Source organism: Oncorhynchus tshawytscha, linkage group LG09 (genome assembly GCF_018296145.1).
Source record: "Oncorhynchus tshawytscha isolate Ot180627B linkage group LG09, Otsh_v2.0, whole genome shotgun sequence".
In the NCBI taxonomy this organism is placed as follows: domain Eukaryota; kingdom Metazoa; phylum Chordata; class Actinopteri; order Salmoniformes; family Salmonidae; genus Oncorhynchus; species Oncorhynchus tshawytscha.
Window position 1 is genome coordinate 24054422 of NC_056437.1, and position 15463 is coordinate 24069884.

The 15463-nt window shown below is 44.2% G+C and overlaps 1 protein-coding gene across 3 annotated transcripts in view; it reads right to left on the minus strand.

Annotated features, from left to right (window-relative positions):
- The window catches only part of LOC112257614 (roundabout homolog 1), a 178245-nt gene that overhangs the window by 37714 nt on the left and 125068 nt on the right, over positions 1 to 15463 (minus strand). For all 3 annotated transcript variants that reach the window (XM_024431311.2, XM_024431312.2, XM_024431313.2), the window contains one exon: positions 1881 to 2038. In XM_024431311.2, the coding sequence (XP_024287079.1) occupies positions 1881 to 2038 (158 nt within the window). The remainder of the gene's footprint in view (positions 1 to 1880; positions 2039 to 15463) is intronic.

Below are 15463 nucleotides of genomic sequence, written 5' to 3' on the forward strand. Positions count from 1 at the left end.
TCCCCTCTATTTATGCATCTGCCACATCACCACCCAACCTGACCCCACTCCAGTCAATATAGGGTGTTATATGATGCTATGCCACAGTATAGTACTCTGTCTAGAAGTACTCCTGTTTTGATTTATTTTATTTAACCTTTATTTAACCAAGAAGGGCTCATTGAGATTAAAATCTCTTTTTCAAGAGCGCCCTGGCCAAGATAGGCAGCACCAAGTCATTACAAAAAAATTACAGACAGACAACATGAAAAACTACAAGTAATCTAGTAGAAACCATTGAATTCACAAGAGTATAAAACAGCAAATTAAAAACATTAACAGGTCAGGGAATCAGCCTCAGAATCCTTCATCAGTGATTTAAAAACACCAATCGGGACAAGTTCTTCCAGTTTAAAAGTGTTTTGTAAGGTGTTCCAAGACGATGGCGCAGAGTACATAAAAGCACTTTTACCAAATTCAGTTTGGACATTTGGAACAGTTAGCAGGATGAAGTCAAGCGAACAAAGAGAGTACCCACCACATTTCTGAACAATAAAAATGCTCAAATAAAAAGGTAGTAAACCCAAAATGGCTTTGTAAATAAAAGTATACCAGTGACTGAGCCTACGAGTGACTAGAGAAGGCCAGCCAACCCTGGTATACAAAGTGCAGTGGTGCGTAAGGGTTTTGCAGTTTAGAATAAATCTCAAAGTGCCATGGTAAAGAGTGTCAATTGATCTCAAACACTGAGCGGAAGCATTCATATATAAAATATCCCCATAGTCTAGTAAAGGCATGTTGATGCATTGTTCTGTACCACTTGCCACTTGTCCAATGCCCACCCACTCAAAACCTTCCCCCAAACGTCCTTCACCCCATTACTTCAAGCTTGGCCACAACAGACCTCCAGAACTCGCCGTGGTTTAAGAAACAACAACAACTTTGGGAGTGTTGTACAAACACATCACTCCATCACCAGCGCTGTGTTGTTTACAGGGCCCGAGGACTCATTAGGAAACAGTCTTATCTGCAGGCCCATTAGTCCAATGAGCCGAGCTATAGCTATGAGGCAGAAACCAAGCTGGCCTTCTGTTTACACACTGAGCCAGTACACCATGGAAAACCACATGCGCTATAGGGACTGGGGCCAACATGGCTTCCCTGACTTGACACTACAAGACCTTAGTTGATTTTGACTTTGTATTTCATTTGATATACTGTAGGTAGATGGGTGTTGGTCCTCATGATATCCTGGACATAAATCAGGAGAAAAGAAGGAAGTACAAAGCCAACACAGCCTTTGTATTTCATTCAGAAGGCCCTCTCTCTCTCCTCCACCTCCCTCTTGTTGGTGTAGAGGAGAGCTGCTCTGTCCATTGGAGTCCCTCAGAGACAGACTATCTGTCAATCCGGAGGAAGATAAGCCTTGGATCCCAACTAACAAGTCCCCTATACAGACAAACAAGCAAACAAACATGCTTGCATACACACACACCCTCCCCTGATTCCTTTTCACGCTTCCCCAGATAGCCTTTGTTCCAAATAGACATTGATTGGCCAAACCACAGTGCAATATGATTTCATTATGTTTGTCAAATAGATGATGCACTTGTTTCTCTTCATTATGCCACACGTCTGCCAACAGAGACACTGATCTTCTTGGAGCTCCGCCAGCAAGCAGTGGGCCGTGTTTGTGCACGTGTGTGTGTGTGTGTGTGTGTGTGTGTGTGTGTGTGTGTGTGTGTGTGTGTGTGTGTGTGTGTGTGTGTGTGTGTGTGTGTGTGTGTGTGTGTGTGTGTGTGTGTGTGTGTGTGTGTGTGTGTGTGCGTGAGGCCCAACGCAGTGCAGTGTATGCTCTACACAGAGAGTGTGCTCCGAGGTTAACGGAGCTTGTGTCTTACCGTGATGCGCTCATCCCTGTCATTGATGTTGGTACCGTCTTTCCTCCATGAGATGGTGGGCTCAGGATGGCCACGGGGGGGTTGGCACTCCAGTACGGCAGGTTCCCCCGCCGCCACCATCACATCCGCTGGGTTCTGTCTAAAGTCATCACGCAGTACTGTGGAACAGAAGAGAGGAGGGGTTCATGGCCTGTTAGCATTGCAGGTACATTGCAGGTTGAAATGAAACAGTAAAAAAAGGCACCAAAAAATGTTTCAGTAATGCACCAATGGACAGGGTATCAAATATTCAAGACTATATTGACCAGACTCTCGATGTGTAATGACAAAACTCTGAAGTCTGAGCAGAGGCAGTCAATCATGTCCATCACAGATAGATAGAGTCTTGAGGTATCTGGACATGATATAATGCTATAGTGTAAAGTGGTCTCGTGGGGCTGGGCCAAATCCCTGATGTGCTTTACTGGTATAGGACTACCACTCTCTCTGTCTGATTAGACTAGCTCTCTCCCACCTGCCTCTCCACTGTCACTCTCCACTCCAGCCCTGAGGGAACGTACAAACACACAAGCAAACATTTGCATCACAATCCTATTTACGACTCCCATGAACTTTGTTTGAAGTGTGAGGTAAGCACGAACAAAATACAACCTCCCCAGTTAATGTTTCCATACCATGTTTGCTCATCAAACACTTCAAGAAAGATAGGTGGATATTTCGCAAGAGCCATTAACAAGCTAGCTAGGTGAAAAACACACACTCAACATCTTCAAAGGTTTAAGGACCATTAACGCAACATCTCGATACATTATACATAGGGTTGCAAAGGGAGGGTATATTACTGGAAACTTTAGAAGTTTACCAGTAACCTTCCCAAATTTTGGTATCATTCAAGTATTTTATGTAATCTATCACAAGACATCTAGAATCCCTTTGGGTACTTCAGAATATCAAAGGTGTCTTTAATTATCTCTGGCCCTCTATGTGGCTTTATCACATGTAAAATATATGAAATAACATGATTTTAAAGAAAAAATGTAATGACAAAGCTGTAAAACATTATCTTAAATATAAACCATCAACTTAGTGAATAACGTTGGTGTTCGATATGAGGGTTTCAGCATGAAATATCCTTTACTTGCACATTTTATTTATTTTTGTCACGTTCTGACCTTTATTTCCTTTGTTTTGTCATTATGTAGTATGGTCAGGGTGTGAGTTGTGGTGGGCAGTCTATGTTTGTTTTTCTATGATTTGGGGATTTCTATGTTTCGGCCTAGTATGGTTCTCAATCAGAGGCAGGTGTCATTAGTTGTCTCTGATTGAGAATCATACTTAGGTAGCCTGGGTTTCACTGTGTGTTTGTGGGTGTTTGTTTCCGTGTCTGTGTTTTTCACCACACGGTACTGTTTTGGGTTTCGTTCATTCCACGTTTATTGTTTTTGTATTCAGTTGTTCATGTGCACTATTTCTTATTAAAAGAACCATGGACACTTACCACGCCGCATATTGGTCCTCCGATCCTTTTCGGAAGAAGAGGAGGAAATCCCTTACAATTTTACCATGTCAGTATGCATTTGTTGTCAATGTTTCGGCCTCAAACAGTTGTGAAAAAAGTCAATAGTTGGAAGAGTTGCAGAGTTAACTGTAAATAATGCAATTTTTGATTAGATTATTTTCTGTTGAACCATATAGTCTATCTACTAGAAACTCGTGGACAATATGGATGCAGATATAAAAATGAATACTCTGTATGAATAAAACAAGTTTTATTAAAGTATAAATTACCAAAGTTACGATAGATTGCCGTAGATTTTCTGTTAATTACCTACATTGCTGAAGATTCCTGTAACTTTGGTAAACAGTCTGATGGCCTTGAGATAGAAGCTGTTTTTCAGTCTCTCGGACCCAGCTTTGAAGCACCTGTACTGACCTCGCCTTCTGGATGACAACGGGGTGAACAGGCAGTGGCTCGGGTGGTTGTTGTCCTTGATGATCTTTAACAGCCTGACACAATTACAGTGTAATGGTAGTTAGCGAATATATACGGCTGTGGAGGGGAGTGGTAATGGTATCATACGTTTGTGTGAGGCTCTGTTTTGACTACTGAGACAATGAGTTACTGTAGCTACTGTATCTGCTCCTGGTGATATTTAGACACTGATTGGACTTGAAGAAGGGTTGAACATACTGGCGTACTGACCTAGCTAACAGAGGCCTAGAGAAGAGATGGGAAAAGATGGGAAGAGAAGAGAAGACAAAAGGAGAAGAGTAGAACAAATAGAGCAGCTATTTCAGCCCAATCCAGGATGTTTCAGTCAATCCCAGAGTCCAAGTCATTGTCTTCCCAGCCCGTTGTGGATGAATGTACAGCGAGTTAGCGACTACACCCTGAGGGACATCATGCTCTCATAAATTGGAGAAATTGTCCCTCCCTTCTCCGCAGCTCTTTTCATTCTATAGAGAGCAATAGTAATGGTGTCGTTTTGTAGGCACTAACTCCGCCATGGTTCATTGGACAAAGCCTATAGGGAAATTAATGCAGTTTTTGTATGTTTGTTGGATAAATGCCGAAAATAAGTTAAGAGATATATGTTTTGTTCTATGAGATAATCTTCATCAGTTAAGGTCACCCTTTGTGAATTTTGAAGCATTTACTTCATTTAAAAAAGCACATAGAGGCTTCATAATGCATAAAGGTCATGTTAACTGACTGATATTATCTCATAGAACAAAACGTATAAGATCTCATAAGCCTGTGTTAACGTCAGAATTTATTTTCAGCGTTTATCCCAAAACCCTAATCTTTCCCCATTCATTTTCCCCATAGGAATGGCTGAACAAACCAGATGTATCTTATTTCCAGGTTTTAGGACTACAAGCTGGCAGGCTCTATTCCCAATACAGTTATTGATGCCCCCCTCCCTTCTCCCCAGTCCCCTCGCTGCCAGCATTTAATCAACACTGTCTCCACAAACCAGATTACATTACATTACATTTCACTGCATAGATTACATTGCAGCACATTACATTACCCTACATTTCAGTACCAGGCACTGTATTTTATTTCATTACACAATATGACATTATGTTACATTGTACTGTATTGTAAGACATTCCTCTGTGTCTAGGTTGAATATGTGTGCACACTAAAAAGTGAATAATATCTTGCAGCTAAAAAATTTATTTTACATGAACTCATCACAAAACAACTTTCTAGAGTCTTCCAGAATGTCTAACTGTCATATTTAACAGTTGGTGGTTATCAAGGGAACATGCATGTTGTAAAAGCCATGTAAGTCCATCTATGCAAACCACCAGTGATGTATGCAAATGAGAGTAATCACAGAATTGCCTGACATTTGGGTATGAATAGAATTTGCATACTCACTCACGTTGCTTGCGACGCTACACCCTTATCGGTGCAGCAAAATGAAGTAGGTCTGTCAAAATAGACTATAATGTTAGTGGCCACGGGAGCCTGATGACAAATACATGACATCAGAATTATACCAGCTAGAGTCCCACTGAATAACAGAGTGTTTACCTGAGACTACTGAATGGAATGCTGTTTACCATTTTTACTGGAATGATTTGCTATTGATTCTTCTAGGTCAAATTCTCAGTTATCTGTCACTGCTATTTTTTACTGTAGCTGTGAAGGCAAATTCAGTTTAGCGTAGCTCTAAGAGCAACAACACTGACCGAGGGGGTAATTACATTAGGGTGAAGTACACTTTGGACCTCTGACATTTACAGCCCCAAGCCCAGACAGACAACACGTCATTTTGGACTCACACTCCACAGCCAAAAGGGATAATCCAGTATTTCTGTATAATTTTTTTGGACAGTAGTTCTGAAAGTTGCGCTCACAAGCCAAAACTGGTCCCTGAAAATTGGGTACTACATCATACTGCACATTGACACATCCAGCCCATTGTGCAAAGTTTCAAAAATACTTAGACGTTGCCAAAGTTCCGGAGCATGTCTTTAACCTCCCAAATCACAGGTTGTAGGAAAGCAAATTAAAGGGATATAAAGACAAAGTAGGAGACAGGCAGAGGGAAAGAGTAGTACCAGTAGCAATTGCTTATTAAAGTGTTTGACAGTGAGCGAGAAGCCTTGGCTTTTCTGGATTCAGGAACCTCGTACCGAACCTCCCTTCTGCGCCCTAACCTTCAACTCCCAGTCCCTCTCCATCCGTTACAACGATTTCATTAACAGCCACTAGCACTCATGGCAAGTCAGGCCATTTATTCCGTCTCCCTTATACAGTGCATGTACAGTATATACAGTACCAGACAAAAGGTTGGACACACCTACCCATTCAAATCAAATCAAATTTTATTTGTCACATACACATGGTTAGCAGATGTTAATTTGAGTGTAGCGAAATGCTTGTGCTTCTAGTTCCGACAATGCAGTAATAACCAACAAGTAATCTAGCTAACAATTCCAAAACTACTACCTTATAGACACAAGTGTACGGGGATAAAGAATATGTACATAAAGATATATGAATGAGTGATGGTACAGAGCGGCATAGGCAAGATACAGTAGATGGTATTGAGTACAGTATATACATATGAGATGAGTATGTAAACAAAGTGGCATAGTTAAATTGGCTAGTGATACATGTATTACATAAAGATGCAGTAGATGATATAGAGTACAGTATATACGTATACATATGAGATGAATAATGTAGGGTATGTAAACATTATATTAGGTAGCATTGTTTAAAGTGGCTAGTGATATATTGTACATAATTTCCCATCAATTCCCATTATTAAAGTGGCTGGAGTTGAGTCAGTGTGTTGGCAGCAGCCACTCAATGTTAGTGGTGGCTGTTTAACAGTCTGACGGCCTTGAGATAGAAGCTGTTTTTCAGTCTCCCGGTCCCAGCTTTGATGCACCTGTACTGACCTCGCCTTCTGGATGATAGCGGGGTGAACAGGCAGTGGCTCGGGTGGTTGTTGTCCTTGATGATCTTTATGGCCTTCCTGTGACATCGGGTGGTGTAGGTGTCCTGGAGGGCAGGTAGCTTGCCCCCGGTGATGCGTTGTGCAGACCTCACTACCCTCTGGAGAGCCTTACGGTTGTGGGCGGAGCAGTTGCCGTACCAGGCGGTGATACAGCCCGACAGGATGCTCTCGATTGTGCATCTGTAGAAGTTTGTGAGTGCTTTTGGTGACAAGCCAAATTTCTTCAGCCTCCTGAGGTTGAAGAGGCGCTGCTGCGCCTTCTTCACGATGCTGTCTGTGTGGGTGGACCAATTCAGTTTGTCTGTGATGTGCACGCCGAGGAACTTAACTTACTACCCTCTCCACTACTGTTCCATCGATGTGCCTAGGGGGGTGTTCCCTCTGCTGTTTCCTGAAGTCCACAATCATCTCCTTAGTTTTGTTGACGTTGAGTGTGAGGTTATTTTCCTGACACCACACTCCGAGGACTCCTCCCTGTAGGCCGTCTCGTCGTTGTTGGTAATCAAGCCTACCACTGTTGTGTCGTCCGCAAACTTGATGATTGAGTTGGAGGCGTGCGTGGCCACGCAGTTGTGGGTGAACAGGGAGTACAGGAGAGGGCTCAGAACGCACCCTTGTGGGGCCCCAGTGTTGAGGATCAGCGGGGTGGAGATGTTGTTGCCTACCCTCACCACCTGGGGGCGGCCCGTCAGGAAGTCCAGTACCCAGTTGCACAGGGCGGGGTCGAGACCCAGGGTCTCGAGCTTGATGACGAGCTTGGAGGGCACTATGGTGTTAAATGCCGAGCTGTAGTCGATGAACAGCATTCTCACATAGGTATTCCTCTTGTCCAGATGGGTTAGGGCAGTGTGCAGTGTGGTTGAGATTGCATCGTCGGTGGACCTATTTGGGCGGCAAATTGGAGTGGGTCTAGGGTGACAGGTAGGGTGGAGGTGATATGGTCCTTGACTAGTCTCTCAAAGCACTTCATGATGACGGAAGTGCTACGGGGCGGTAGTCGTTTAGCTCAGTTACCTTAGCTTTCTTGGGAACAGGAACAATGGTGGCCCTCTTGAAGCATGTGGGAACAACAGACTGGAATAGGGATTGATTGAATATGTCCGTAAACAAACCAGCCAGCTGGTCCGCGCATGCTCTGAGGGCACGGCTGGGGATGCCGTCTGGGCCTGCAGCCTTGCGAGGGTTGACACGTTTAAATGTTTTCCTCACGTCGGCTGCAGTGAAGGAGAGTCCACATGTTTTGGTTGCAGGCCGTGCCAGTGGCACTGTATTGTCCTCAAAGCGGGCAAAAAAAGTTATTTAGTCTGCCTGGGAGCAAGACATCCTGGTCCGTGAAGGGGCTGGTTTTCTTTTTGTAATCCGTGATTGAATATAGACCCTGCCCCATACCTCTTGTGTCTGAGCCATTGAATTGAGATTCTACTTTGTCTCTATACTGACTCTTAGCTTGTTTGATTGCCTTGCGGAGGGAATTTGGTCATGTTTCCGGTCACCTTGCCCTGATTAAAAGCAGAGGTTCGCGCTTTCAGTTTCATGCGAATGCTGCCATCAATCCACGGTTTCTGGTTTAGGAATGTTTTAATCGTTGCTATGGGAACGACATCTTCAACGCACGTTCTAATGAACTCGCACACCGAATCAGCGTATTCGTAAATGTTGTTGTTTGATGCAGTACGAAACATATCCCAGTCCACGTGATGGAAGCAGTCTTGGAGTATGGAATCAGATTGGTCGGACCAGCGTTGAACAGACCTCAGTGCGGGAGCTTCTTGTTTTAGTTTCTGTCTGTAGGCAGGGATCAACAAAATGGAGTCGTGGTCAGCTTTTCCGAAAGGAGAGCGGGGCAGGGCCTTATATGCGTCGCAGAAGTTAGAATAGCAATGATCCAAGGTTAGTCCAGCCCTGGTTGCGCAATCGATATGCTGATACAATTTAGGGAGTCTTGTTTTCAGATTAGCCTTGTTAAAATCCCCAGCTACAATGAATGCAGCCTCAGGATATATGGATTCCAGTTTGCAAAGAGTCAAATAAAGTTCGTTCAGAGCCATCGATGTGTCTGCTTGGGGGGGAATATATACGGCTGTGATTATAATCGAAGAGAATTCCCTTGGTAGATAATGCGGTCGACATTTGATTGTGAGGAATTCTAATTCAGGTGAACAGAAGGACTTGAGTTCCTGTATGTTGTTGTGGCCACACCACGTCTCGTTAACCATGAAGCATACGCCCCCGCCCCTCTTCTTACCAGAAAGATGTTTGTTTCTGTCGGCGCGATGTGTGGAGAAACCAGCTGGCTGCACCGACTCCGATAGCGTCTCTCCAGTGAGCCATGTTTCCGTGAAGCAAAGAACGTTACAGTCTCTGATGTCTCTCTGGAATGCTACCCTTGCTCGGATTTCATCAACCTTGTTGTCAAGAGACTGGACATTGGCAAGAAGAATGCTAGGAAGTGGTGCACGATGTGCCCGTCTCCGGAGTCTGACCAGAAGACCGCTTCGTTTCCCCCTTTTATGAAGTCGTTTTTTTGGGTCGCCGGCTGGGATCCATTCCATTGTCCTGGGTGAAAGGCAGAACACAGGATCCGCTTCGCGAAAGTCATATTCTTGGTCGTACTGATGGTGAGTTGATGCTGCTCTTATATTCAGTAGTTCTTCTCGACTGTATGTAATGAAACCTAAGATGACCTGGGGTACCAATGTAAGAAATAACACGTAAAAAAACAAAAAACTGCATAATTTCCTAGGAACGCGAAGCGAGGCGGCCATCTCTGTCGGCGCCGGAAGTACGTCGATCATTCAAGGACTCTTCTTAATTTTTTTTACTATTATCTACATTGTAGACTAATAATGAAGACATCAAAACTATTAAATAACACATATGGAAACATGTTGTAACCAAAAAAGTGTTAAACAATTTCAAAATATATTTATATTTGAGATTCTTCAAAGTAGCCCCCCTTTGCCTTGATGACAGCTTTGCACACTCTTGGCATTCTCTCAACCAGCTTCATGAGGTTTTCACCTGGAATGCATTTCAATTCACAGGTGTGCATTGTTAAAAGTTAATTTGTGGAATTTATTTCCTTCTTAATATGTTTGAGCCAATCAGTTGTGTTTTGACAAGGTAGGTGTGGTATACAGAACATAGACCTATTTGGTAAAAGTCCAAATTATGGCAAGAACAGCTGAAATAAGCAAAGATAAATGACAGACATGAAGGTCAGTCAATTCGGAAAATTCCAGAAGGATGAACGTTTTTTCAAGTGCAGTCGCAAAAAACATGATGTGCTTTGATGAAACTGGCTCACTGGAGGACCGCCACAGGAAAGGAAGACCCAGCGTTACCTCTGCTGCAGAGGATAAGTTCATTAGAGTTACCAGCCTCAGATTGCAGCCCAAATAAATGCTTCACAGAGTTCAAGTAAAATACACATCTCAACATCAACTGTTCAGAGGAGACTGCATAAATCAGGCCTTCATGGTCGAATTACTGCAAAGAAACCACTACTAAAGGACACCAATAATAAGAGGAGACTTGCTTGGGCCAAGAAATACGAGGAATGGACATTAGACTGGTGGAAATCTGTCCTCTGGTCTGATGAGTCCAAAATTGAGATTTTTGGTTCCAATGCCATGTCTTTGTGAAACACAGAGTAGGTGAACAGATGATCTCCGCATATGTAGTTCCCACCGGGAAGCATGGAGGAGGAGGTGTGATGGTGTGGAGTGCTTTGCTGGTGACACTGTCTGTGATTTATTTAGAATTCAAGGTACACTTAACCAGCATGGCTACCACAGCATAGCGGGACTATCATTTGTTTTTCAACAGAACAATGACACAACACACCTCTGGGCTGTGTGTGGTCTATTTGACCAAGAAGGATGGAGTGCCTCCACTATCACGAGATGACCTGGCCTCCACTATCACCCGACCTCAACCCAATTGAGATGGTTTGGGATGAGTTGGACCGCAGGAAAAGCAGACAATAAGTGCTCAGCATATGTGGGAACTCCTTCAAGACTGTTGGAAAATCATTCCATTTGAAGCTGGTTGAGAGAATGCCAAGAGTGTGCAAAGCTGTTATCAAGGCAAAGGGTGGCTACTTTGAAGAATCTCAAATATAAAATATACAATTGTATTTGTTTAACACTTTTTTGGTTACTACATGATTCCATATGTGTTTATTTCATAGTTTTGATGTCTTCACTATTATTCTACAATGTAGAAAATAGTACAAATAAAGAAAAACCCTTGAATGAGTAGGTGTGTCCAAACTTTTGACTGGTACTGTATGTTAACTTAGAGAATGAGGGATATTGGGAACAGCTGCTGAGACGTCATATTAGAAGACCATGGCTGGCAGTCTTGTCGGTGTGTCCTAATGGCTGTGACAGTAATGAAGACGGGGAGCTGCTACCACACAGCAGTGCAAACCAGCCCAGACAGAGCTCAGAGAACACTGAGCTCTGCCGGGAGAAAATGGAAAACTACCACCGCAATTCCTCAACTCTCCACATGTGAGGCACAGGCTGAACTGGATACAAAGAAAACTCACATCTCCCCCAAAATGGCAGGCAGAATGGTCAGTTTTCCAGTCGTGGGCCACAAACAATCCTTTCCTGTCTCCTCTGGCTGCCAGCTCCCAGCAGCATCACAAGGAACACAGATGTGGTTAGTGGGACAGGACTCCAGACCCCACAACATGCTCCAAAATGTACACTGGTGTAATCTTAGATCTAGACACACTAGCAGGGCCCCTGCTGAAATTGAAAATGGGAGAAGATGAGATGCAGTGAATGTAGATGGCAAAGACAGAGATGGCAAGAGAGAGGTAAAGACAGAGATGGAGAGAGAGAGGCAAAGAGAGAGATGGCGAGAGAGAGGCAAAGACAGAGATGGCGAGAGAGAGGTAAAGAGAGAGATGACAGTGATGGGGAAGAAGAAGGGGGTCAACATCCCACAGCTGGTTGGACTGGAGGATGGTACGGTGAGAGAGATGGAGAGGGAGGGGGATGGATGGATGGATGGATTGAGACCATCGAAAAATAAGAGGGAGGGAAATAGAAAGAGAGAAAATTAGAGAGCACGAGAGAGAGAGAAAATGAGAGCAATGAGACAGAGACCGAGACCAAGAGAACTGTAGAGAGTGCGAGAGGGGAATATTTTTGCATCTCTCTTTACGTATCCCTGAGCAGACTCCTGCTCCTGATGAAGCATCTAAATTGTGCTAATTTGGCCTGCGTACCAGCCAACTCTGTCCAACATTACCAGTCATAAATAACACAGGATTAAACCCTGAACATGCCAGGCCAGGGGAGCCCAGCCAACAGAACAGGGAGAGAGAGAGAGCAGAGCCCAGTGCTCAGCCTCACGGAAAGCAAACATGAAACAATGAGAAAGTACAGCATGGGTAATCACTCCCAGATGGCCCCAGCTCTCTCCTCTCAGGCAGACCGCCTTGCTGGAGGGTGAGATGCCTGATGAGCAGGGTGGACATGGGAGAACAAATTGGGATGACCCTCTAATTGGATACATTTTGGCCTGACTCTTTCGGTCTCACGTGTGATCACCCCGGCCCCTCTGATCTGATCCAGCGACCAAGGAGAACACTGGCTGACTACAGGCAGTCTAAAGGCCTGCACATGACTGACCTGCTGGATAGCTTATTGGCTAAGTGACTGGGGCCTGATGAGAAACAGCTGTTCCCATGTTGCATGATAAAAGGCATGCCTTGTGGGACACAAAAACATGGCTGGATTTACTTGAGACAGGAACAAAAACTGAACCATGAGAACTCTAGGTAGCCTAGCGGTTAAGAGTGTTGGGAAAGTAACTGAAAAGTTGCTGGTTCGAATCCCAGAGCCGGCAAGTTGGAAAAAACCCTAACAACAACTGCTTCCCAAGTGCTGATGATGTAGATTAATGCAGCCCCCCGCACCTCTCTGATTCAGAAGGTATGGGTTACATGTGGAAGTGCAACTGCTAGGTATCACTTTCCCCTTCCCTTTCTGTGTAAAGAGTCTCCTAGCTTCGGAGTGTTGTAAAAGCATGATTAGTTAGCGCAAAAACAACTGATGTTTTAAGCATTGTCGTTAAAGTAACTGTTCAGTGTTTTCCAGATATCTATGAAACATTACCTATAATTAATTGCAATATGAGTTAAATGAGTTAAATAGGTTGAAAACAGCTTTTATGTGTTGGAATGGTGTGTTTTGGGCAAACTGGTCATTAAAATTATTAATGAGAGTAGACTGCTGATTGGCCAGCTCATCCTCCTCAGTAGGATGACATCATCCTTTATGAGGATTTTTTTTTAAATGGTCTGTTTGAGATGGGGTTTTTGAAGTGAGTTTTCTCAAATGTATGTTTTACGAGTATAGGACAACATTCTTAACAAAATATTAACTTTTAAAAGTTAGATTTTCACTGGACAGTTACTTTTAGTTGCTAAGAACATTAGGTGATTTTGCAGGATAATCCACATGCACACACACACGCGCACACACACCACAATCTGCTAAACTAGTTTTCTCCCTCTCTTTCTCACTCTTCTCCACATCCTCCCTCTTCCTTATATCACATTGGCTCTCCCTCTCATCCATCAGCCCCACGTAATTCCTCCTCTGCAGTATTTTTGTAAAGTAATCCTGACAGTCTCTTTCCTTGAACCAGTGTACCTGACACTGCTTTCTACTCTTAAATCCTCCAAACCAGCAGGCTCCATACTACAACCTCTACTGGCATGCAGAAATAGAGGGAGATAAAGGAGGGAGAGAATGAGGGAGAGGGTTGACGGGGAGGGAGAAAGAAAGGAAGAGGGAGAAAGAGAGAGAGAGAGAGAGAGAGAAACAGAGAGGAAGTGGGAGCAGAGGGAGAGCTCAGTGACTGTGCGTTAGTGGCGCTAACATATTTAAGCTATCCCAGCTAGCCTCCAGGCCTGTCCGTTGAGCTGAACCCTGCACCTCCTACTCTCTCCCTCCCTCTCACCATCTGATCCCTCGCTCCAGAGAAGAATCCCACAGCCCACTTCAAAGGCGGAGCCCCCTGGACACGGTGTCTTAACCCTGGATTTGATTCCGTCTGACTGCTGGGCCCGATGGAGCCTCTCTTTCTCTCCTCTTCACTCCCAGCCTGAGGATAGAGCAGGAGCATACTCACTGCAGCAGTAATCCTCTCAACACAGACAGACAGGGCACACTGTGGCCCTGCAGACAGGGGCCCACACCACAAAGCACAGTCCCTCTTCATCCCAATACATCAGAGCATGTGTTAGCCAGAGGGGCCACGGGGTAACCAAACCACTAAACACAGCCCAACCTAATCTTGCCTCTTCCCTCCATTTTGTCTTCTCTATCCTTTTCCTGTAAATGACGGCCTTCTGTGAAACTGGTTGCACCATTTTGTGAAAAATATTTGGTCATGTCTTTGTAGGTATGATTAGAACAACTTGACACTACCTCCTCTCACCCTTGTTTCAATTAGGCTATCACTTCAAGTTGGAATACTTTATAATTACAGTAAGTTGTAGTTTAAAAGACAGCGGCTGCCAATAGTAGTTGTGGTTCTCCAACCACCTAGAGTGTGACTGTGTGATGGTGAGCAGAGCCTGGGTTTAGGGCCAGGAGTCCAGTTGAGCACCTGTCACTACCTCAGACAGCCTTGTCATACAATGGGCAGCCAGCCACACTGAGATTCCATTAGAAATGAATGAGCTACCCCCCAGTGCACACGCTGGGCAAGGAGTCCTGTATAAATACATACAGATTACAGAACACACACACACACCTGCTGGTCATGAAACACTTGGTAGAGACCTCAAAGAACGTTAGGGCGGAACCATTTGGCCCATCAAGCAGGAGTTTGTGTACACTATCTATCCTCTTCCAGTCTGTGGAGAAAACAGATATCGGCCACTCTGGACCAATTGCATTATAGTCTTTGTCCAACTATATGGAGTTGATTTTGTAATACAGTAAAATATTAACATTGATCTAGTGTACCCTGCTGTCAACCAAGCTGCCATGTAAGGTGACTTCACCAGGCCTTAAATAGAGAGGTGATAACTTGCCCAAGGAACATATTCTGTTCTCAACTAGCTATGTTATAATAACCTAATTTTACCACAGTGTTAGTTAAAAGCACTGACACTTCAACAACAGGGGATGTAGAGCCTGTCTTCCCTGTGTCTATAGTGTACTGTTCCCTGTGTCTTCACCTGTGTCTATAGTGTACTGTTCCCTGTGTCTTCCCTGTGTCTATAGTGTACTGTTCCCTGTGTCTACAGTGTACTGTTCCCTGTGTCTTCACCTGTGTCTATAGTGTACTGTTCCCTGTGTCTTCCCTGTGTCTATAGTGTACTGTTCCCTGTGTCTTCACCTGTGTCTATAGTGTACTGTTCCCTGTGTCTTCCCTGTGTCTATAGTGTACTGTTCCATGTGTCTTCACCTGTGTCTATAGTGTACTGTTCCCTGTGTCTATAGTGTACTGTTCCCCGTGTCTTCACCTGTGTCTATAGTGTACTGTTCCCTGTGTCTATAGTGTACTGTTCCCTGTGTCTTCACCTGTGTCTATAGTGTACTGTTCCCTGTGTCTATAGTG